Source organism: Lepidochelys kempii, chromosome 1, assembly GCF_965140285.1.
Source record: "Lepidochelys kempii isolate rLepKem1 chromosome 1, rLepKem1.hap1, whole genome shotgun sequence".
NCBI classification, from domain to species: Eukaryota; Metazoa; Chordata; order Testudines; family Cheloniidae; genus Lepidochelys; species Lepidochelys kempii.
In genome coordinates, this window is record NC_136380.1 from 147,590,287 (window position 1) to 147,615,805 (window position 25,519).

The 25,519-nt window shown below is 41.0% G+C and overlaps 1 protein-coding gene across 2 annotated transcripts in view; it reads left to right on the forward strand.

Annotated features, from left to right (window-relative positions):
* IL1RAPL1 (interleukin 1 receptor accessory protein like 1) overlaps positions 1–25,519 on the forward strand; it is a 1,122,430-nt gene that overhangs the window by 1,092,343 nt on the left and 4,568 nt on the right. For both annotated transcript variants that reach the window (XM_073328235.1, XM_073328244.1), the window contains one exon: positions 1,330–1,473. In XM_073328235.1, coding sequence (XP_073184336.1) covers positions 1,330–1,473 — 144 coding nt within the window. The remainder of the gene's footprint in view (positions 1–1,329; positions 1,474–25,519) is intronic.

Sequence of the window (25,519 nt, forward strand, 5' to 3'; positions counted from 1 at the left end):
GTTTACATTGCTTAACCCAAGTACATGCTGCCCAAATGGAGGCAAATGTTACGAAGACAGGATGTTGTTTATAGGGCACAGTGCCCCTTAGTAGTGCATTATGTAAAGTTTTCCTTATGGAACTCTGTATTCTCTTCCAGTTAGGCTTTTTATCAGCCAAAATGTGTCCATTCAATTTCTAAGTCCTGTCCCAGTCCTTCTTCAAAACTGGGGGTTAGAAATATTTAAAATTAATGGGTTTTCCTGGGATATACCAAGTTACTGTTCCTCTCTATTTTTAATGTAGCAAACAAACAAAACCCTTGGAGCTTTGCACTGTTTCATATCTTTTTTTTTCTTTTCGCACTCTGATTTCTTATTTGAAAAGTAGTGAAAATAATAACAAAATGGACTCAAAAGAGTTACTTCTGCTTTCTTGAGTATTCATCTACTGAAAGTAGGATCAGCAGACAATGATGTCTATCACTTATTGTTATTATCTGATAAATGACATCACTAAGGAGATTGCTGTTGTCAGACAGATAGTGCTGCATTTGATTGGCTTCTTCCTCCTGAGGGATTGAGCTACATGACAATGATCTCCATCTATCATGTGAATCTTCAGTGGTACAATGTAACAAAGGAAGAGTGGTCATGCTCTGAATCTGAATGTCTGAACTGACAAATTGGGATGATTTGCAACATCTAAACAAAAGCCCTCCCTGTTTAGGGAGAGACAGGGGGAATAACGATGAATTACAGATCAAAAGGAAACTGTCAGATATTAACACATAACTGAGGAATGTGGTTTTTGGGGTTCCAAGGATGATTTGTCTTCATATCCCACAAGCATTTTTATTTATATTTTGAAAAAGTAAAATGGTTATCTTTAATCTAATGCAATTGACAGAAACCCAACATGAAACAGTTGTGTGTTCTGATATTTTGTGTGAGGTGTTGGGGAGGAGGGTTGTGTCTGCCTTCAGCTCCACAAAAGGAGAGCAGTTATATGTGCTTAAAATATGAATGCTGTGACATAATATATCTATTGCGAGCAAAACAGTGATATACAGATATATATTAAACCTGCACAGAACATTGAGTAAAAACAGTTGACTGACTTTTCACATAACCTATTTAAAATGTGGTATGAGGGTATTTACATATATATAAAGGAAAAACTGCATTATCTGTATGTTTCTCAGAGGGTCCCATAAATAATCTGGAAAATTAAATGCAAAAATCCTGCATTTGCATTCTACTGTTATCTTCAACCTGCAAAATATCTCCAGTGTTATCCTTTCTCCAGTTCTGAATGTGGTTGTTATTACATTTTATAATTCTTTGCAGAGCTGATGTATACAGTTGAGCTTGCTGGTGGGCTTGGTGCTATTCTGCTGCTGCTTGTTTGTTTAGTGACTATCTACAAGTGTTACAAGATTGAGATTATGCTCTTCTACAGGAATCATTTTGGAGCTGAAGAACTAGATGGAGGTAAGGCATCTTCTCAGTATGTTTCCTACTTTCTAAATGTGCCGGTCTCTTTTTTCAAGTGGTTAATTTTCATTTTGGAGCAAGAAGTGTTAACAATGCGGCAACCATCAGTGGCGTTTCTCTCACTGCATTAGGCACTGCATTGAAAATGCATCCCTAGACAGCAGATTAGAAGCAATGATTGTTTGACTGATGCATTTGCTGCTCTGCAGATCTCCAGGAGACACCTGTATCTTTTAGATTTTTACTCCCAACACCAAATGTAAATTACAAACATTCTATCAATATTGAAAGCCAACTTCACTTCCCCATAAACAAGTGAGTGTCTCCTCTAATTATATTCCCCCAAAGTATTGAGAGGCTGAAGTGAATCTCAATTTGCTCCTTGTTTAAGCTGATCAGTTTTGATAAACTGTACTGCATGTTTTGGAATTTACCCACCAGTCTATGCTCTTGAGTGTATTACTTACCTGTTTAGAGAGTGGCTAAGGTTGATTAAACTAGTTGTTCTGCAGATGTGGTGATTCAAAGACATCTAGTTTAAACAATAGGAATTGGCATTATTTGCACTGAATTATACACTACTTTTACCATTGAAGAAAAATGTTGTATGTGTCTCTAACCACACTAATCAGTGTCACAGCTGAATAGCAAACTAGGTTGAACACTGGGCTTCGATTAATTAGGCTTGGTGCCTTCAGTCACAGTTCTTGCTGTTTCAGACTGATACCATATGCGTGATACACTATATCCTTATTTACGAAAACCCTATTGAAATAAGGGTGTTAACCACTATTGAAGATACAAAGTATGGCTAGATGATATCCTGTTATATTTTATAGTGTGATGTGTGTGGGATGGGAGATGTTAGTCAAATCTGTCACAGTGAGGATGAACAGAGGCAGTAAAATTATAGGGGCCTATGTAATGTCATAGGATGGTGAACATTATGCCTAAGATCCCCAGGAGTTGACCCACTTCTTCCTACAATATAAAAATATGTGAAGATGTGAAAAAGCTAGTGCCAAAACAACAAAATCAGACTCAAGTAATCTCACCTGCTATACACACCCACACATACCCCCCCACACATAAATATATCAGTATCTTGCATCTCTGTGTCACCTTCTACTGAGAGATCACAGAAAAATGCTTTGCAACATTAATTTGTTAACTCATATAACACCCCAGTGTGATAGATTAGTATTACTACTCTTACGGTGAGGAAACTGAGACGCAGAGAGATTGTGACTTGCTCAGCATCACACAGGTTTTTGGTAGAACCTGCTTTCTTCATAGCATGACCAAATGTCCCAATTTTATAGGGACAGTCCTGATATTTTGGGCTTTTTCTTATATAGACTCCTATTACCCCCCACCCCAGTTCCGATTTTTCACACTTGCTATCTGGTCATCCTATTTCTTCGGGAACCAACCTCCCTGACAAAGCAAACTATCCTCTCCTTGTATGGATCTGTCTCCAGCTTGCAGTTCTTGCTTTCTAGAATTTAAGAACCCACATGGTTGGAAACATTACACACTGTAGTCTTATTACTTCACTGACCTGGGGAAGTGAAAATCCATCAGTCATTCTGAGATCCAAATCTCCCATTTAAAAATAGTAACCAAAAAGCACTCTTAGCAAGAAACTGGGTTAGGTTTTTGAAGAGGGAAAAATTAATATAATTGTCTATTTAAGTCAGTCTTCTCAGTAAAATAGATTCTGCCATTACAGCAAGTAGAGAAGATGTTCTCTTTAGATAATAAAAACAGCAGAAATTTTATGTGCTTAGCTCTGGTAATATGCTAAGTGAAATATTACTCTGAGATGCCAAGCAAAATAGAAAGTGTTGAATAAAGTGGAGCACATCAAAAGCAGAAAGAAAAACCTGTTGCACTGAGGGAGTTACTGCAGCTGGACTTTTTACCCTAAGTGTCTGTTTCACTTAAGTTCTCCAAATTAATGCACATGAAGGAAGGCATAAAGGAAATGCCTTATGGACCAATACATTATACTTTGTATAGGAAGACATTGTAGAAGTAGGCTCCTGTCCTTTGTAGTTTTTATTACAAATAAGCATTGTGCTTCATTGTACTTTCCAGAGGCTCTCCACAAAATGCTCTTTTTCAAAATTCTCCCTATCCCTATCTTCTGAGGGGCATTAGCCATGTACCCACATGTTATCCATAATTTACATCATGTTCTGTCATATCTCAGAATAACATTTAGATAAGCAAACATTGACATATTAACAAGCTCTTTTTGTACAGTGTGCTGAATCCACAGAGGATTCCAAACACTCTAAAATTTAGATCCAATTAAATTTCTCAGCAGAAGATATCCCTCAAAATGCAGTGTTCAGTTTCTTTCCTGACTGGAGTGTGAGTCCTGCAGGATAGCAAAGCTCATCATGTTGTCTTCTCTCTTAGCCTTAGAAGAGAACTGCATTCATTTTTCTCATCTTTGCAATCTGATTCCTGTGCAATATGTGGGTAAACTGAAAGATGTATTTGAAAGCAAATTTTTACCTTTAGAGTGAGTGTAACTTAACTTCAGTTAATTCTATCAAGATATTGCAGGTGAATGTGTTCCTTCATAGTTGCTGATCCCTCCCTCTAACCTCAAACTTGGATTATACCACATGACCCCGCCCAAGGAACTAGGCCTTATTTCTTGACTCTCCAGCAAAAATTCTCCCTCATGCCTTACTCCTGTCATGTACCCAAGCCACCTTTGTTCCCAATTGCCAGTTCCCTGCCTCTCCCCCAGAGTTAGACCACCATCAACTCTCATTGTACTTTGCATCTCCCTCAATGTGCCAATACATGTCTTTCAAGTGCCAGTTCCATCTCTCCCTCCTCCCCCCATGGTTGTGGAACCTGACCAACTCCTGGCCTTCAGAATAGTCAGTTTCTAGCTATTATCCATATGGAAATTTCAGCACGCTATAAGATTACTAGGAGGCAGCATATAATATAGGAAAAAGTGTGGGTTTGGGAACCAGAAATTCCTCCATTTTTAATCCTGAATCCATCACTGACTTGCTCTGTAACCTAGGCAAGTCTCTTCTGTATCATTTTACCCATCTGCTAATTGTAGACATGTTATATTTTGGAGTGTTAAGAGAACTAATGAATGTTCTATAACACTGTGAAACACAGGCCAAAATTTTCAAAAATAGAAGCTTACTGGGAGCTTCTGCATGCTCAATACTTTTGAAAATCAGGCCACATAGAAAATCAGGCCTAATCATAGATTTAAGAGTCTAAGTATTTTTAAAAATCTTATACATAGAGTTCTATATAAGTGCTAAGTATAATTATTATTACAGTCTACTGCTAGTAGAAGCTACCTTGACAAGGTATGACGTCACTTGTGCCACTAGAGTACACGGTATGTTCCAAATCCCTGGGTGAGCGATTTCATACCAGTTTCCATCCTGCTATAAAGCTAGTTTAACAGTTAATATCTACACAAAAGATTTAATATTTATATTTTTCAAGAAACTGAATGATCTCCAGTGTTGCCTTTTTTCCCCACGAGTAAAATAATTGTAATAACTTAACCAATTGGTATACTCGAATCAACAGAAAAAAATGCAAAATCTTCATGCTAGACAATCCCATAAGTTCTTTCTCCTTTCTTCTCTTGAATATACAAACGTCTTGAAACCAAAAAAAGGAAGATGCTTTACATATATGTAATATATACATATAACATATATTTATATATGTAAAGTTTTGTGTGTATATGTATATGTGTGTATGTATATATATTGGTTATATATATGTATATATTTTATACCTCTCCTGGTAGGTAGTGAAATCCTGTCCCCATTGAAGTCAATAGGCATGCCAGGATTTCACCCAGAAAATTTTACCTCTGGATAACAGTGCCATCCTCTGTGCAAAAGTCTTTAATTATTAGGCTCAGATTTATTAAACCGAATGAAAGGCATTTCTCAACTGAAGCAGATGTTTACATACCAAATTCCAGTTGCAATAAATCCAGTGCTAGATTTGAGAATGTATGGACATATGGTGTCTCCCCCTCGAGAAATAGTTTCCAAATATTGATGTGGACCCAGAAACAGTGGGACATGCTTGCCAGAATATGGTTAAATGTGGATATCATGACTTCATTAAACTATTAACCAATGAGGAAACACTACCTATCAGAACTGTTCCAGTGGCCCTGGGTTGTACAAACCTACAGTGGGTCTGAGACCATGCCCTTCTACTCCCCCAGGCCTGCTCAGACTGGGTGGAAGCCAGAGTCCCAACCTATTCCCTTCCTGCATGCAGGATGTAGGGGAGATGAGATGAAGGGATCCCCATGCTGTATTAGACATGGAAGCAAACTCCTTCACCATGTAATGTCATGGTCAGGGCCCCTGCCCAAGAGGCACACTGGGTTACATAAATCTCACATCAGACCCTTTTTTTAACCCACCCAGCCACAATGTAAATGCCAAAGTTGTAATAAATGTAATTTAAATTCAAAAACTGGAGCTCTGGGGTGCTGGATGGAAAGTGAAAAAATAAACCTCTCAAAACACAGCCATTGTGCTGCATAGGAAAAATCCCTTCCAGACCCCAAAACAAAATTTGGCAATAAGCTTAGTACCTGGCATAATAAGAGATCCAACTCACTAGATAAGAATGGGGAAGAAGGGGGCTTGAGCAAAGCAAAACTGGCTACCAGCCAACAATGGGCACAAATGATCCCTCCTTCCTACTCTCAGGTCCATGCAGGTCTGTCATGGGCTCAGTCATTCACAGGCAGCAGGATCAGGTAGGACAGACTCAGCCTGGATGGATGCTGTGGGAGACTGCCTCCTCCTACCCCCACACTGCAGGCCATTGGGAGGGAAGGATCAAGAGAACCAGTGAAAGCCCGAGTTTCCCCCTGTGCATTGGCCCACACCCAAGGCAAGTAGTGGAGGTGGTCCATGTATCCTAACTACTCCCAGACTCATTAGTCACACACTTGTTAGTGAGCAAATTTAGCAGGCTTTAGTGCTATCCACAAACTTTTCAGATGAACTCAGAGTAACAATTTAAATTAGTGAGAGCAATGCTTACAGTCTAAAGGAATAAATAAACTCACAAACTGAAGAGTGAAAACGCAGAAGGTGATCAGCCCACCCTGAGTGGCTTTATTTAAAGGAACAGGTGGATAGGAGAACTGAAAATAAGAAATAATAGAAAAAGGCTGAATAAACAAATAAACAGATGAATACTCTAAAACCCACGCAAACATTCTTTCTCCTAGCCATCCTCACAAAACCCTGTTACTCATTATACGTGGGGTGAATGGGACAGCTGCCTAAGGTGCAAAGCCACAGGGGCAGAAAAACAATGAAAAAAAACCCGGTAGGAGGCGTGAAAATGCCTTCTTGCCCCAAATGCTAAAATGCCTAGTTATGGTTCTGTCATCATGGGCTGGCTAAGAATGCTGTCAGGATTCAGTGGAAACAATTTCAGTTTTTTAGAGTAATAATGTTGGCTAAGTTGGGGGTGGTGCAACATTGTAGCACTCCTATGAGATCCCACAGGGTGAGCCACTCTGTACCAGTGAAGTTTGGGAGTCTTCTTACTAAACTGCTATCAGATGTTATTCATTCACTCCATTTCCTTGATCCTTGCTGGAACAGGAACTAGTTGATGATAAGAAGGTCAGAGTGCCCTCTCTCTCCTCATAACAGTCCTTCCACTCCTGCCTCAGTCCCCTCACTCGATGTGCCTCCTGGCAGAGTCTTTCAGACTGGTTCTTTGCAGAGGAGGATTTAACAGCTTTAAATGAGAACTCTGTTGCCCTCATCAGCTCTCTAACTCAAGCTTCAACTTGGAGAAATGCCCCTGGCTTTGCATTGATTCAGAAGGTCTGTGGTGACATTTTCTACTCTATGTTGGTTGCTTTCTGAAAAGGAGAGCTTCCATTGCTTTTGGCACTGGGAGCCAAATCAGTGCTCAACTTAGAAGGCTTGGCAGGGCAGTTTCTGTCTTGGAATCACTGTTGGAAGTGGGACTGCTTATATAAACCACCTTCCTATGGGCACCTTCTCCTTCACCCCCATTTCTGTAGCAAAATACTGGCAAGGCTCACATGGGATCATCCACATCAGATTTTGTCAAGACAAAAGAAGGTCATCGATAGTTCTTTATAACTTCTGTGGATTGTGAGTTAAGCTGAACAGGAACAAGGCACTTCTTATTCTGAAACATGTGGAGGTAATCAGGAACAACTCTATGTGTAGACAAGCCCATGCATTATGAAAAAAGGAGGACACCTTTAAGAATCTTTTAATATGAATTAGCTGCTAATACCTTGGGATACAATTTTTGCAAATGGTCTAGGCATCTTGGAAAGTATTTTTGTTAATGATTAGGCCATACAGGTATGACAACTCTGCAATTGCTGCTGAAGCTAGTGACACATTCCCACGTACAGAATCTCCCCTGGGGACCAATGAAATAACACTGCAGTAACAACCTTGAGTGTGCATGAGTTCTAATTGGCTGCGGGCACAGTTTGCTAATAAGAAATGTTATTTCTTGAAGATCAATTTTGAATTTTATCAAATAAAGCAGCTACACAGAAATGCAGCTTTAATCCTTCCAAATGTTCGTAGTAGAATTAGTGGTAGAATTATACAGAAGCAGGATTTCTCCTCTTAATTAAAATTTATATTCTCACAGTGTTGACTCACTTTAAATCTTTTTAGTTTTATGCGTTTGGCTGCATTTGAAATGTCATTCAAAAAGTAAAATCACAATTTATATCTGCATATGGGGGTTTGTAGCTTGTATCCCTGAAACTTATTGATTAAAAGAAAAATGGGTTCTATTGTTAGTGTCTTCCTAATTTTTTTATTGCAATTAAGGCATAATTTTAACTGAAATTAACATAAAAATTAACATTATCATAGTAATGTCCTTTATAAGATTAACTGTAAGAAGACAGATATAGCTACCTGTTCCAGAAATAGAATAGAAATAAATAACTGTTCAAAGATATACATTATCATGTTAAAAATTGCATATGAGTTAGCAAAGCCCTTCATATAGCATAGAAAGTGTGGGTAGGTATTTCCACTATATGATCTCTTCTGGGCCTTAGCCAGGTGCTCTATCAAATATTTACATGCTTTGGAGTGTTCTAATAGCAAAGGTCATCCTAGCATTTATTACGTTCTTTTGACCCCAAAGTAGTCTCAAAGATATGAGAGGTTTGAAGATCACAGCTGACATAACCCAGTCTGGCAGACTTACTTGAAGTTAGTTGTGCTGTATGTTAGGGAAGGGAAATGAGTGACTGTACTCTTTTCATTTTTTTTTAAAACCTAAGGAAAATTGGAGTCTGTTTCAAGACATAGGTTGAGGGTCTGTGTTTTCAAACCATTTTTTCCTCATTCTAATTCAGGAAACTATGTAACTGATTTTTCAGATCCCTGGTAGTTTGGGGGTTGGGGGGTGGAAAGGTTGGGTTAGAACCAAATTTGAAAATTCTGACAAATTTCAGCAAATTGAAAAAGTCTATTTTGGGTGAACAAACCATTTCATTCAACCTGAAATATTTTGTTTCTTGGCAGTTTTACAAGGTTGGATTCACAAAGGAAGAGGTGGCCAAAGGAAGAGGTGGTAATGCCTCCCTTATAAGGTTTAGCCAAGTGGTTAGAGCAGAGATTGGCAACCTTTGGCACACAGCCTGCCAGGGTAAGCCCCCTGGTGGGCCGGGTCGGTTTGTTTACCTGCCATGTCAGGTTCGGCCGATAGTAGCTCCCACTGGCCGCATTTCGCCACTCCAGGCCAATGGGGGCTGCGGGAAACGGCACGGGCTGAGGGATGTGCTGGTCGTTACAAACCGGCCCGGCCCGCCAGGGGACTTACCCTGGTGGGCCGCGTGCTAAAGATTGCCGATCCTTGGGTTAGGGCACTCAGCTGGAATGTGGAAAACCCAGGTTCAAGTCAACTCTGCCTGATGGGAGAAAGGATTTGAATAGGGGCAATGTTCCCTCTAATTTTTGACAGGCCGTGTGCACAAAAAATTTCTTCCCTGCAAATTTTTGTGTGCGCGGTGTTTCACCGTGCGCGCAGGGTTTAGGATCTGTGTGCATGCACGCAGCTTAGAGGAAACAGTGAATGGGGGCTCCCACACCTCTTAGGAGAGTGCCCTAAGCACCAGACTATGGGGTGTTCTGATGTGGGACACTCTGTTGAAGTTGTTCCGCTTTGGATAAATAATTAATCACTGGTGCAAGGACGTGAACCTGAGTCTCCCATCTCCTTGTTGAGTGCTGTAAGCAGCAGGCTATAGGGACACTTTCTTTCTCTTGCCCACAGACTATTTAATTATTTATACAAAAATGGCTTCAACAGAGGAAGCTGAAAAAATCCCAACCTACGCTACCCACCTGTGACCAGAAAAGCAAAGCAAATCTTACCCTTGCAAGGCTGCCTCCCAGTTCACAAATTGCATTAGCCTATGAATTCATCCAAAGAATAATGCAGTCAATATTTTTCTTCGTGTTTAGTCTCTGCTGACCTTTCATAGATCACTCAGGTAGCATTTAGTGCGTGTTCATTCTTTGGATACCTTATAGTAATATTCCTTTTGTAGTTTTTACATTCGACTAGCAAACATTTTGCAGCAATAGAGAGAATAGTTAATATCACTGTCTTTTAAATGTCATAATCTTTTTAGAACTCTAAAACTCGTATAAGAGTGTCTGGATTTTCATATCAATCTTCTGAGACTCTAATGTATCTAATATTTTATTTAACAAGTAGTAAATCTTCAGAAGTAGAATTTAATTTAAATTTTTACTGTTAATGAGAGCAACTGAGAGTGAATCTAAACATGTTTTTTTCTAATTTCATTAGATATATGAAATTAGAACAAAGCTCAGCAAAAGTTCTACCATTAATAATAGATTACTCCGTTTGGTTTTGTTAATTAAATAATATTCTATCTGGTGTATCTATCAATGCCATATTTGAGTTTTGACAATTTCAAGTCAGCAAAAATATAGATGATAAAACATTGTATGTTTGAAATAGTGGCACTGTATTAATCTTTCAGACCTCTTACACCAGATTTTCACTTGCTCTGAATTATTACCTATTTTCAGGCAATATCAGCTGTGTTTCAGAAATTCAGTTTTTTAGGGAAAAGGTTTATATTAGTATTCATATAAAACACCCTACAAACAGTGTAATTTATTAATGAGATTTATCATGAGATTTAGGCTTCTAAAATTCAAAAAGAGTTAATGAATTGATTGGAAGGTAGCAAAAAAATAACTAAACTAAAGCTCATTACAGAATTAGTTCACTTGCTATTTAAATGTGTGCAGTTGGGGGTAAGATGTAGCTGGGCCTCCAAACCTCAATCACTATTGAAACAAGTTTGAGAATCTCAACGTAATCCCAAATGTTGCATGTCAGAAAGCCACCAGATAAATTAGCATACTTGTCTTTGTTTGAAAAGCTGGAAGTATATTAACTGAGCTACTATATCTTGGGAATTTTTCACATTAAATGCTTGCACTATGGCTATCCCAATGCTAACAGACCCTTACTTTCATAAACACTAAAATTGACTCACCATTATTTAAATGCATGATGAGTTTCATTTTTCTATTAACCTTCAATAAATGTTAGGGGAAGAAATCATTTTTAAATTTTGCAAAGACTCATGATGACTTAGATTCTCCGGATGACTAGGCAGTCAGACAAACATTTCAATTACACTCTTCACTATGTTGAGGGAGATGGAAAAGAGATGCCTGCAATACATTCGGTGTATTCACGAATTATGAAGCCCACTCAAATTAGAACTTGTTACTATTGTTTTGAAATGGCTAAAATCATTGGGAAAAATCTCTTGATACCTATTTAAATAATTTCTTATCGAACAAGGTAATTAAAAATAGCAAAGCTTGCTGTATGAAATTGCCTTTGAATCAGTATGGCATTGATGAATCTGGTCTCATTTCTATTTCTTTTCTTGAAATCCCAGTTATGTCTGAATCTATTCTATGCTGAAATGTACTCTGGGGAAGGTGGAGAATTAGTTATCCATCAAGTTTCTCACTGATCTAGAAATGGAATGTCTGTTAAAGTCAGAAGTGGCTTGCTGGCTACAGTTAGCAGCAAAGGAATCTGCATGTGATCAGCTCTGTTTAATCTAGTAGAGGTTTCTGCAGTTAATATTAATTTCTCTACAGCAGTGTTTCCAAGACTTTGGATGCCGCTTGTTCAGGGAAAGCTCCTGCTGGGCTGGGCCGGTTTGTTTACCTGCCGCGTCCGCAGGTTTGGCCAATCACGGTTCCCACTGGCCCCGGTTCGTCACTGCAGAACAATGGGGTCTGTGGGAAGCAGCGCGGGCCGAGGGTTGTACCGGCCACCATTTCCTGCAGCCCCCATTTGCCTGCAGCAGTGAACCACGACCAGTGGGAGCCGCAATCAGCCGAACCTGCGGACGCGGCAGGTAAACAAACCGGCCCGCCGGTTTGGGAGTTTGGGAAACACTGCTCTACAGGATTTCAGGAAACATGAGAGAGATGAAGAGTCTAACTAGCTGTAAGGTTCATTAAAAGTAAGCCTTGGACCTAGCAATGCTACTTGTGACATTTGTCCAAACAGTGTTGGTTTTTCCATGTTAACTGCTTTGTGGTCAAGTACATTGCATCTGCCACACAGCAGAATTTGTGATCTGCTTCAGTGGGGCTGACCACAACCAACTGACTCACATGCACTCCATGAAATGATATACTTTTATCCACAAGTCTAATTCTTATGGCCTGATTCAGCAAAAATATCTGCAGTCGTTAAGGCCATTTAAATCCTCAAAGGCCACAGAGGGCTGAATGGTGGCCAACCTATTAATAGGTCAGGTGTGCACATAATACCACTCATTCCAAGTAGAGTCTATCATTCAGCACCTGGAGAAGTGTAAGACAACTTTTGTGCATTGGCTCACATCCTTTTGCATGTATCAGTAGTTCTCCCATTGACTTCAGTGGAGCCAGCATTTCACCCTTAATATCTACCTTTCAGAGCCAGTTTAGACAATGCTGGCAGATAGGCAGCTCATTGGGCCTCCACAACACAGAGATTGTAGAAATGATACCTAGAGGTTTGCCTTTATGTTTCACTGCTACAGAGTGCAGGGATACAAGCTGCTTTGTGCTGACCGAGACCTCTGTGGAGATACCTTGAGCCCCTATAAGGGAAATTATGCACACTGTATCTGGACCCATTCCCTACTGGTCCCCTCTGTGTGGAACTAATGAAACCCATCTCTCCCCTTCCCATCCCCCACCCCCTGTTGGCATGGCAGAGTTGTTTGAGGGAGGCTAAGATGGAGGAAGCTATACACTGAACTTGTGCTTTGCAGCTGGGGCCTCAATTGCATAGCTATGCTGGGGATAGGGAGAGGGCAAACTGGTTCAAACTAGTCTCACTGCCGGCTTTATTTTTTTAGTTGTTTCAAATGAGTCATGTAATAAACAGTTCACAAAAATGTCTATAGTAGTAATCCTTTCCCCCTCTACAGCTACATGTTTATAAATATGCATGGGGCTGTCATAGGATGTCATATGTCATGTAGGGTTGTGTCGATTGAATCACTTCACATAATATAATGTGATTGTGCAGCCCAACTTGATGCAGTGCAAGGTGTGCTACCCTGATAAATAGCTAGAAAGAGCAATCTTCAAATAGTTAAAGGAAATTGAGCTCTCACAAATAAAGGTGATATTTAGACTTTGCTTTTAATCTCTACCAACAAAAAGATTCAGAGGAAATCTTCAGCTTCCTTGTCTTTGTGTGGTAATTAGCAGGTATTTTTCCTGCTAAACGTGGGAGGAAGCAGGCAGTGAATGACTGTGATTCAGTTTATCACTAATGCATGCAAGCCTCAGAAAAACAAATCTTTGAAATGGCATAATCTATACTTAAAGCCAAAGGGCAAGCAACAATCAATCACATTTTCATTCTGAAGATGCACTGATAGCAGCTTTAATAACACTTCTTATGCTAATGAGGAGAAATTAGTAAATTCTCATTTGAAAGAGGAGATTGTATTGTCATCATGTCTCTAGGTTTTGCTTTTGGCTGTGGGTTTTTGGTTTTGTTTCTGTTTTTTCATGTGCTGAATTTGTGTGAACTGATTTTGAACCCAGGCGAAGGATGTTTATGTAGAGGGAGATGGCTTCCATGATGGCAAGGGTGATGTTCTAAGGAAGGTTGTTAATGTTGTAGAGTTTCTGGAGGAAGTTGGTTGTGTATTGGAGTAAAGTGGCCACTTGTGTGGTTTGAGCGTGGTTTGTATGAGTCCCAGTATTCCTTCAGTAAGAGGTTCATGGCCAGATATGATGGGTCTGCCTGGATTCCCTTGTTTCTGTATCTTGGGAAGTGTGTAGAAGGTCTCTGGAGTGGGTTTGTGGGGTATGAGTTTGTAGAGTTTCTCTTGGAATTGTTTGGGGAAGGATTTGATTGTACTCTTAAATTCCTGAATGAATTGCAATGTAAGGTCTTCTCTGAGTTATTTATAATAGATGCTCTCAGAGAACCTCACTGATGTAGTCATTATGGTTGAGGACTACAATGGTACCCTCTTTGTCTGCTGGTTTGGTCACTGTCTGGTGATTGAATTTCAGGGACTGTATTGCTGTGCTCTGAGAGGTGGAGCGATTATGGTGGATGTAATATTTGATAGGGATTTCAGAGTCAGTCTTTTTTTCCCCCGACCAATGATCAAGAGTGTGGTTTTGTCTGCTGCTGGGGGTGCAGTGAGCTGATTCATTTTTCCTATGACTGTTGGTGGGGACATGGCAGTTGTGATCCAGTTGTCCTACACAATCAAAACATCTGATCTACCTCATCCAGTGCACTAAATGCTGCAATAACAATTATGTGAGTGAAAAAAATCAATCATTATGCTCCCCAATAAACTCATAGAAAAACGATAAAAGATAATGTCATATCATCAATCAGCAAACACTTTTTAAAAAATGATCACTCTATCTTTGACCTCCCTGTCCTCATCGTCAAAGGAAACCTGCATAACACCTTCAAAAGATGAGCCTGGAAGCTTAAATTCATAACTCTGCTAGATAGTAGAAATCCATTAACTCACTAAAGACACTGCATTTATGGCTCATTACAACACTCAGTAATCCACTATCCCTCCTTTGTTCTACGACTGCAGAAGTATTAACTTCCCACTTCATCTTGAATGGTCTCTTGCAACATGTGTTAATTCCTTATGCTAAACAATCTGTTCCACCTTGTGTTTAATTGTGACAATCTGGCCTGGTCAACACTACAGAATTAGGTCAACGCAAAGCAGCTTAGGTCAACCTAACTAGGGACGTAGAATTTGAAAGTGTAAGGTGAAAGTGATCATGAAATGGTAATGTTCATGATTCTAAGGAATGGTGGGAGGGAAAGCAGCACAATAAAGATAATGGATTTCAAGAAGACAGGCTTTAGCAAACTCAGTGAGTTGGTAGGTAAGATCCCATGCAAAGCAAGTCGAAAGGGAAAACCAGTTCAAGACAGTTAGCACTTGTTCAAAGAGATATTATTAAGGACACTAGAGCAAACTATACTACTGCATAGGAAAGATAGGAAGTATGGCAAGAGATGAACCCAGCTTAACCAGGAGATCTTCAATGATCTGAAACTCCGAAGAGAGTCCTACAAAAAGTGGAAACTAGGTCAAATTACAAAGAATGAATATAAACAAATAACACAAGTATGTAGGGACAAAATTAGAAAGGCCAAGGCACAAAATGAGATTGAGCTAGCTAGAGGGATAAAAGGTAACAAGAAAATATTCTGCAAATACATTAGAAGCAAGATGAAGACCAAGGACAGGGTAGGCCTATTACTCATTGGGGTTTTGGAGGGGGTGGGGTAACAGAAAATATTTCCAACACACCTCTGAACAACGTACTAATCCACAGAGACGTTCCTACCAACACTACAAAAAGAAGGATTCTGGGTGGACTCCTCCTGAAGGTCGAAACAACAGACTGGACTTCTACATAGAATGCTTCCGCTGACGTGCACGGGCTGAAATTGTGGAAAAGCAGCATCACTTGCCCCATAACCTAAGCCGTGCAGAACACAATGCCATCCACAGCCTCAGAAACAACTCTGACATCATAATCAAAAAGGCTGACAAAGGAGGTGCTGTTGTCATCATGAATAGGTCGGAATATGAACAAGAGGCTGCTAGGCAGCTCTGCAACACCACTTTCTACAAGCCATTACCCTGTGATCCCACTGAGGGTTACCAAAAGAAACTACACCATTTGCTCAAGAAACTCCCTGCCAGCAATGCTCCTCTGCCATATACATTGGTCAAACTGGACAGTCTCTACGTAAAAGAATAAATGGACACAAATCAGATGTCAAGAATTATAACATTCATAAACCAGTTGGAGAACACTTCAATCTCTCTGGTCACTCGATTACAGACGTAAAAGTCGCAATATTACAACAACAAAAAAAACTTCAAAAACAGACTCCAACGAGAGACTGCTGAATTGGAATTAATTTGCAAACTGGATACAATTAACTTAGGCTTGAATAGAGACTGGGAGTGGATGGGTCATTACACAAAGTAAAACTATTTCCCCATGTTTATTCTCCCCTCCCACCCCCCCACTGTTCCTCAGACGTTCTTGTCAACTACTGGAAATAGCCCACCTTGATTATCACTACAAAAGATTTCCTCCCCACTAGCCCCCCTGCTCTCCTGCTGATATTAGCTCATTTAAGTGATCACTCTCCTTACAGTGTGTATGATAACACCCATTGTTTCATGTTCTCTGTGTATATAAATCTCCCCACTGTATTTTCCACTGAATGCATCCGATGAAGTGAGCTGTAGCTCACGAAAGCTTATGCTCAAATAAGTTTGTTAGTCTCTAAGGTGCCACAAGCACTCCTTTTCTTTTTTAGAAAATATGGAAGTGGCAGAAGTGTTAAATGACTTTTTTGCTTCCATTTTCACCAAAAAGATTAATAGCAATTTGGACATCCAACATAGTGAATGCCAGTTAAAATGAGGTAGCATCAGAGGCTGGAATAAAGAAAGACCAAGTTCAAAATTACTTAGACAAGTTAGGTGTCTGCAAGTCACCAGGCCTGATAAAACACATTCTAGAATACTCAAGAAACTGACTGAGGAGATATCTGAGTCATTAGCGATTATCTCTGAAAAGTCATGGAAAACAGGAAAGATTTCAGAGCACTGGGAAAGGGCAAATATAGTGATAATCTATAAAAAGAGAAATAAGGACAACCCGGGGAATTACAGACCAGTCAGATTAACTTTCAGAATCCAGAAAGATAATGGAGCAAATAATTAAACAATCAATTTGCAAACACTTAGAAGATAATAAGGTGATAGGTAACAGTCAGAATGGATTTGTCAAAAAGAAATCATGTCAAATCAACCTAATAGCTTTCTTTGACAGGGTAGCAAGCCTTGTGGATGGCGGGAAGCAGTAGATGTGGTATATCTTGACTTTAGTATGGCTTTTGATACTATCTTGCATGACCTTCTTATAAACAAACTAGGGAAATACAACCTAGATGGAGATACACTCACTTAGCATTGTAGTTATGTTCCTGCAAAATGAGACTTTAAGCAAAATGATGTTAAGTGAATCCAATTTCCCCATAAGAATTAATGTAAATAGGGGCAGTCAGGTTCCAGGGAAATTTTTTTCACCAGACAAAAGACTATATTTTGTGTGTGTGTGTGTGTATATATATATATCCATATATACATATATGTGTGTGTATGTATATATATATATACATGTGTGTATGTGTGTGTGTGTGTGTATACACACACAGAGACACTATAAGTTTTAAACAAACAATTTAATACTGGTACACAGCAATGATGATTGTGAAGCTTGGTTGAGGTGGTGAAGTGAGAGGGTGGGATATTTCCATGGGGATTCCTTACTGCTAAATGATGAACTAGCAATTGGCTGAGCCGTCAAGGGTTAACTCGTTGTTAACATAGCCTCACACTTTACAAGGCAGCACAAATGGAGGGAGGGGAGACAGCATGGCAGCCAGAGATAGACACCGTGTGTGTGAGAGAGAGGGAGATGCGCATTTCCCCTTCAAGTACGCTGACCCCACTCTTAAGTATACTGCCTTGTTAAGTAGATCAGCAAGCTGAGACTGCAGCTGCTGCCAGGAAGCTCCCCCCCTACTGAGCCCTGTCGTGTGTCCCCCTGCTCTATGGAAATTGGGTAAGTGGGGGCAGGGGGACACCCTGACATTAGCCCCTCTCTTTCTTCCCTCCCCCCTACCCAGCAATCAGGAGGCTCCCAGGAGCAGCTCCAAGGAGAAGGGCAGGAGCAGCACATGGCAGTGGGGGGAGGGACAGCTGAACTGCCAGCAATTGGTAGCCTGCTGGGCAGCTGCTGCACAGGGAACTTAGGGGAGGGGAGGCTGCCGGTCCACCCTGGTTCCAAGCCCCCACCAGATAGCTCCAACGGGCTGCTCTTTCTGCAAGCAGTGGACAAAGCAGATGGCTGCCAAATGACGTTATAAGGGAGCATTGCATAATTTTAAATGAGCATGTTCCCTAATTGATCAGTGATTGATTACAATGAAACAACGTTAACCGGGACGACTTTAAGTGAGGAGTTACTGTACTATAAGGTGGGTGCATAACTAGCTGGAAAACCGTTCCCAGAGAGGAGTTAACAGTGGTTCACAGTGAAGATGGAAGAGCATTTTGAGTGGGGTCATGCAGAGATCAGTTCTGGGTCCAGTTCTGTTCAGTATCTTCATCCATGATTTAGATAATGGCATATAGAGTACACCTATAATCTTTGTTAATGGCACCACAGTGGTAGGGGTTGCAAGTGCTTTGGAGGAAAGGATTAAAATTTAAAATTATCTGGCTAAACTGGAGAAATTGTCTGAAGTAAATAGGATGAAATTCAATAAGGACAAATGCAAAGTACTCCATGTAGGAATGAACAATCAGTTGCACACATACAAAATGGGAAATGACTGCCTAGGAAGGAGTACTGTGGAAAGGGACCTGGGGGTCATAGTGGATCAAAAGCTATATATGAGTCAACAGTGTAACACTGTTTCAAAAAAAGCAAACATCATTCCTTGATGTATTAGCAGGATTGTTGTAAGCAAGACATGAGAAGTAATTCTTCCGCTGTACTCCACACTGATAAGGCCTCAACTGGAGTATTGTGTCCAGTTCTGGATGCCACATTTCAGATAGGATGTGGACAAATGGAGAAAGTCAAGAGAAGAGCAACAAAAATTATTAAAGGTCTAGAAAACATGGGAAGATTGAAAAAAAAACTAACCTTTGTTTAGTCTGGAGAATAGCAGACTGAGAGGGGACATGATAATACTTTTCAAGTATATAAAAGGTTATTACAAGGAGAAAGGAGAAACATGTTTTCCTTAACTTTTGAGGATAGGACAAGAAGCAATGGCCTTCAACTGTAGCAAGGGCAGTTTCGGTTGGACATTAGGAAAAACTTCCTGTCAGAGTAGTGAAACACTGGTATAAATTGGCTAGGGAGATTGTGGAATGTCCATCATTGGAGATTTTTAACAGCAGGTTAGAAAAACACCTGTCAGGGATGGTCTAGATAATACTTAGACCTGTCATGAATGCAGGGGACCGGACTAGATGACCTCTCAAGATCTCTTCCAGTCATAGAATCATAGAATATCAGGGTTGGAAGGGACCTCAGGAGGTCATCTAGTCCAACCCCCTGCTCAAAGCAGGACCAATCCCCAACTAAATCATCCCACCCATGGCTTTGTCAAGCCTGACCTTAAAAATGTCTAAGGAAGGAGATTCCACCACCTCCCTAGGTAACGCATTCCAGTGTTTCACCACGCTCCTAGTGAAAAAGTTTTTCCTGATATCCAACCTAAACCCCCCTCACTGCAACTTGAGACCATTACTCCTTGTTCTGTCATCTGCTACCACTGAGAACAGTCTAGATCCATCCTCTTTGGAACCCCCTTTCAGGTAGTTGAAAGCAGCTATCAAATCCCCCCTCATTCTTCTCTTCTGCAGACTAAACAATCCCAGTTCCCTCAGCCTCTCCTCATAAGTCATGTGTTCCAGTCCCCTAATCATTTTTGTTGCCCTCCGCTGGATGTTTTCCAATTTTTTCACATCCTTCTTGTAGTGTGGGGCCCAAAACTGGACACAATACTCCAGATGAGGCCTCACCAATGTCGAATAGAGGGGAACGATCTGCTGGCAATGCCCCTACTTATACATCCCCAAATGTCATTATACAGCCCAAAATGCCACTGGCCTTCTTGGCAACAAGGGCACACTGTTGACTCATATCCAGCTTCTCGTCCACTGTAACCCCTAGGTCCTTTTCTGCAGAACTGCTGCCTAGTCATTCAGTCCCTAGTCTGTAACGGTGCATGGGATTCTTCTGTCCTAAGTGCAGGACTCTGCACTTGTCTTTGTTGAACCTCATCAGATTTTTTTTGGCCCAATCCTCTAATTTGTCTAGGGCCCTCTGTATCCTATCCCTACCCTCCAGCGTATCTACCTCTCCTCCCAGTTTAGTGTTATCTGCAAACTTGCTGAGGATGCAATCCACACCATCCTCCAGATCATTTATGAAGATATTGAACAAAACCGGCCCCAGGACCAACCCCTGGGGCACTCCACTTGACACCGGCTGCCAACTAGACATGGAGCCATTGATCACTACCCATTGATCCCGACGATTACCCAGCTTTCTATCCACCTTATAGTCCATTCATCCAGCCCATACTTTAACTTACTGGCAAGAATACTGTGGGAGACCGTGTCAAAAGCTTTGCTAAAGTCAAGGAACAACACGTCCACTGCTTTCCTCTCATCCACAAAACCAGTTATCTCATCATAGAAGGCAATTAGATTAGTCAGGCATGACTTGCCCTTGGTGAATCCATGCTGATTGTTCCTGATCACTTTCCTCTCCTCAAGTGCTTCGGAATTGATTCCTTGAGGACCTGCTCCATGATTTTTCCAGGGACTCAGGTGAAGCTGACTGGCCTGTAGTTCCCAGGATCCTCTTTCTTCCCTTTTTTAAAGATGGGCACTACATTAGCCTTTTTCCAGTCGTCCAGGACTTTCCCCGATCGCCATGAGTTTTCAAAGATAATGGCCAATGGCTCTGCAATCACATCCGCCAACTCCTTTAGCACTCTCAGATGCAGCGCATCCGGCCCCATGGACTTGTGCTTGTCCAGCTTTTCTAAATAGTCCCGAACCACTTCTTTCTCCACAGAGGGCTGGTCAGCTCCTCCTCACCGGTCCTACGAGTCTATGATTCTATAAATGTTTAATTTAAATTTTGCTCCCACCGATATAACTACCCAACTATGCCAACTTAATAACTCCACATCCATGAGTGGCGTAGTGTCAAGGTCAATGTAGTTAGGGCCAAGCAGTGTCAGTGTAGACACTGTGTTGTTTATGTCAACTGTTACTGGCTTTCAGGAGCCTTTCTATAATGCCCCACAGTAACAGTACAATAGATACAAGCTATGCTGGTGACGATACGTACTGCTGACACAAGCAGCAAAGTGTAGACACACATAAGTGATGTAATTCCTGTGGTAGCTGTATGCTGATGTAAGCTAGGTCGACTTAATTTTGTATGTAGGCATGGCCTCTGAGTCAGGCACGCCAGAACAGACAGACCAGATGAAGAGGCAGTGCGGGGACGGGGCACGGGGGCAGAGGTGGTGTGAGGTTGGGGCCTTGGGGAGAAGGGGCAGTGCGAGGCCAGGGCATCAGGAGGCATAGACAGTGCGAAGGTGGGGGCTTGGGGAGAAAGGACAATATGGCGGCGTGGCATGGGGCTGGGGCCACGGTTCAAGCATCTGTTTTCCCCTCCTTTTAGGGCACTTCTGCTCCTGCTCTGAGTACCTTTCCCAGACCTGAAGAAGAGCTCTGTGTATGCTCAAAAGGTTGTCTCTTTCTCCAACACAAGTTGGTCCAATAAAAGATATTGCATCACACACCTTGTCTCTCTAAATCATAAAATGAACGGTCAAAGGAATCATGTTGCCAGTTTATCTCAGTGCTTCTGTTTGTCACTCTTTCTGACAAATAGTTAAAATAAATTCTGCTTTACTAAGATCCACAGCATATTTGTCATGGTAGTTAGGGGCCTAAATAATAGAAAAGAGAGCAAAGCAAGAATGAAATTAAGGATAACAATTTCCAAAGCCAGAGGTCCTCATCAGAGAGAACCCTGCCTAAGACATGGCATGGGAAAACTAACGTTCCAAGAGCCAGTCATCTTAACTGCCATGATGAGGTATAAGGTGACAGTCTGTGTTTAAGATAATCAGATCTGAAATTAATACATTTTTTAAATTCTTCAGTACCTCTTGAATTCTAAATGTAAATTTACAGTACAGAAATTTGAAAACATATACAACCCTGAATTCTAAATGAAGTCCTATTAGGAATGCAGCTGCCTGCTCCTTGCATTCAGGGCCGGCTCCAGGCACCAGCAAAGGAAGCAGGTGCATGGGGCGGACAATAGAAAGGGGCGGCACTCCGTGCGTTATTGGGGCGGCATGTCCGGGTCTTCGGCTGCAATTCGGCGGCAGGTCCTTCATTCCCTCTCTTCCTCTTCGGCGGCAGCTCAATCAGATTTTTCTTCGCCGCTTAGAGCGGGAAAAAAGCTGGAGCCGGCCCTGCTTGCATTATGCAGAATATTGCACACACATTCACTAGATATTGTGTATCTCCATGACCTGAGCTTGATGCCTTCTACCTTATGGTTGGAAGTCAAGGTGTTAATTTTAACCTGCATGGTTCTCGTTAACCTGTGATCTGGTTGTCTGAGAGATCACGTCTCTCTGTAAAATTGTACCCTAGTTGCAGTCAGTGGAGACACTGGAGCTGGACCCTCTACAGTATAGAAGAAAGGTATTGTTGAAATAAATATTACACTGTTGCATTTAAGCAAGAAAACAATGAGAGAATGCAAACAATTTTCGCTCAGATTAGAAATGTACAAACTGTCTCAATAGGAAATGCCCTGATACCTTCAAACCAGGTTGTCTGAATACTCATTCTTCCTTATAATGTATCCCCTAGAGAAATTCATGCAGTCACATACCCAATCAAGAAATTTTAAAGTACCTTGGCCATGCTCAAGCAAGTATCATTATTGTTGCTACTTGTAATGCTATGGCACCTTTCAATCAAATCTTATTTTTTTTAAAAAAAATGTAAAATAACCCAAGTGTCACCCTGCTATTTATGATAGTTTTCCAATAATCTCTTTATTTTATTGCTAATTAATAATGTAAGATATACAACCTATTTCTGTGTAATCTGGTGCTTTCTCCTCTGTAATCAGCCTCTGCCTCCTACTTCATTCATTCAGTGAAGTCACAAGCCATTGGTTTGTGACATGAGACTTGTTTCTGTCCTGATGAATGTTGATATTCCAAATACTGCAGTGAAGCATGACTGAAGGAATTATCCAGGAAGAAAGTGTTTATAGTTCAGGGAGATCTTCTGGTCTGTTGTACGCACACAAACACATCTCCTTGATATTTGACACCAATGTGGAAGAAAATACAGCTCAAGTACAAAACCGTAGAATGGGGATTTCATATAAAGTTATATTTGTAAAGTTGGTAGTATGGCTGTGGTATGATGTAGCATCTGTAAATGTTAGCGTATAGAGTGTACATTTGACAGGGAGAGGGGAGCGGAACAATATGTAAAATGTCATATATTCATTGTGTATAGACCGGGAACACTAGTCCTGCTTTCTGCATGTTTTTTTTAAACAGGAGCTGTTAAAATGTAAAAAGGAGTAAAGTGAGAAAAGGATTTATAGTTAGTAAATAGCTGAATTCAGCATTGAATGAATATAACATGACTTATGGCACACAGTAGAATATTCAATCAGGCCTCCTTTACAAGCAATTGATATTCTCTATGGCCTGTGCATAATACTGTCTAGAGAATTAAAGGATGTTAACATTTCATTACTCCTGCCATTGATTTTTCTCTACTTTCTTCACAACAAAAATCAAAATGTGACCTCTTATTCCACTGAATTAGTTCCAGAGCACTTGCCATTATTGACTTCCTAATGAAAATTAATGATGGCTTCTTTCATTCAGTCTCACAAGTAAGCACAGCAAGCAAATTTCCAAAAAGGGTGATTTTTTCCTCCTCAGATTGAAATGAAAAAGACTATATTAAATACAAATCCTACCTTAAGGCAGCATTAAGTGTGCAAATTTAAACACTCAAAAGTCAGAACATTCATAATATTTTAATTATGATTTCAATTGCACCATTGGGGTCCAATGCTGCAAAAACGTAACCGTGTCGGTAGCTTTACTCATGTACACTCAATGAATCATAGAATATCAGGGTTGGAAGGGACGTCAGGAGGTCATCTAGTCCAACCCCCTGCTCAAAAGCAGGACCAATCCCCAATTAAATCATCCCAGCCAGGGCTTTGTCAAGCCTGACCTTAAAAACTTCTAAGGAAGGAGATTCCACCACCTCCTTAGGCAACGCATTCCAGTGTTTCACCACCCTCCTAGTGAAAAAGTTTTTCCTAATATCCAACCTAAACCTCCCCACTGCAACTTGAGACCATTGCTCCTTGTTCTGTCCTCTTCTACCACTGAGAATAGTCTAGAACCCATCCTCTCTGGAACCACCTCGCAGGTAGTTGAAAGCAGTTATCAAATCCCCCCTCATTCTTCTCTTCTGCAGACTAAACAATCCCAGTTCCCTCAGCCTCTCCTCATAAGTCATGTGTTCCAGACCCCTAATCATTTTTGTTGCCCTTCGCTGGATTCTTTCCAATTTATCCACATCCTTCTTGTAGTGTGGGGCCCAAAACTGGACACAGTACTCCAGATGAGGCCTCACCAATGTCGAATAGAGGGGGACGATCACGTCCCTTGATCTGCTCGCTATGCCCCTACTTATACATCCCAAAATGCCATTGGCCTTCTTGGCAACAAGGGCACACTGCTGACTCATATCCAGCTTCTCGTCCACTGTCACCCCTAGGTTATTTTCCGCAGAGCTGCTGCCTAGCCATTCGGTCCCTAGTCTGTAGCTATACATTGGGTTCTTCCATCCTAAGTGCAGGACCCTGCACTTATCCTTATTGAACCTCATCAGATTTCTTTTGGCCCAATCCTCCAATTTGTCTAGGTCCCTCTGTATCCTATCGCTGCCCTCCAGCGTATCTACCACTCCTCCCAGTTTAGTATCATTTGCAAATTTGCTGAGAGTGCAATCCACACCATCCTCCAGATCATTTATGAAGATATTGAACAAAACCGGCCCCAGGACCAACCCCTGGGGCACTCCACTTGACACCGGCTGCCAACTAGACATGGAGCCATTGATCACTACCCGTTAAGCCCGACAATCTAGCCAACTTTCTACCCACCTTATAGTGCATTCATCCAGCCCACATTTCTTTAACTTGCTGACAAGAATACTGTGGGAGACCGTGTCAAAAGCTTTGCTAAAGTCAAGAAACAATACATCCACTACTTTCCCTTCATCCACAGAACCAGTTATCTCATCATAGAAGGCGATTAGATTAGTCAGGCATGACCTTAGAATCATAGAATATCAGGGTTGGAAGGGACCCCAGAAGGTCATCTAGTCCAACCCCCTGCTCGAAGCAGGACCAATTCCCAGTTACATCATCCCAGACAGGGCTTTGTCAAGCCTGACCTTAAAAACCTCTAAGGAAGGAGATTCTACCACCTCCCTAGGTAACGCATTCCAGTGTTTCACCACCCTCTTAGTGAAAAAGTTTTTCCTAATATCCAATCTAAACCTCCCCCACTGCAACTTGAGACCATTACTCCTCGTTCTGTCATCTGCTACCATTGAGAACAGTCTAGAACCCATCCTCTTTGGAACCCCCTTTCAGGTAGTTGAAAGCAGCTATCAAATCCCCCCTCATTCTTCTCTTCTGCA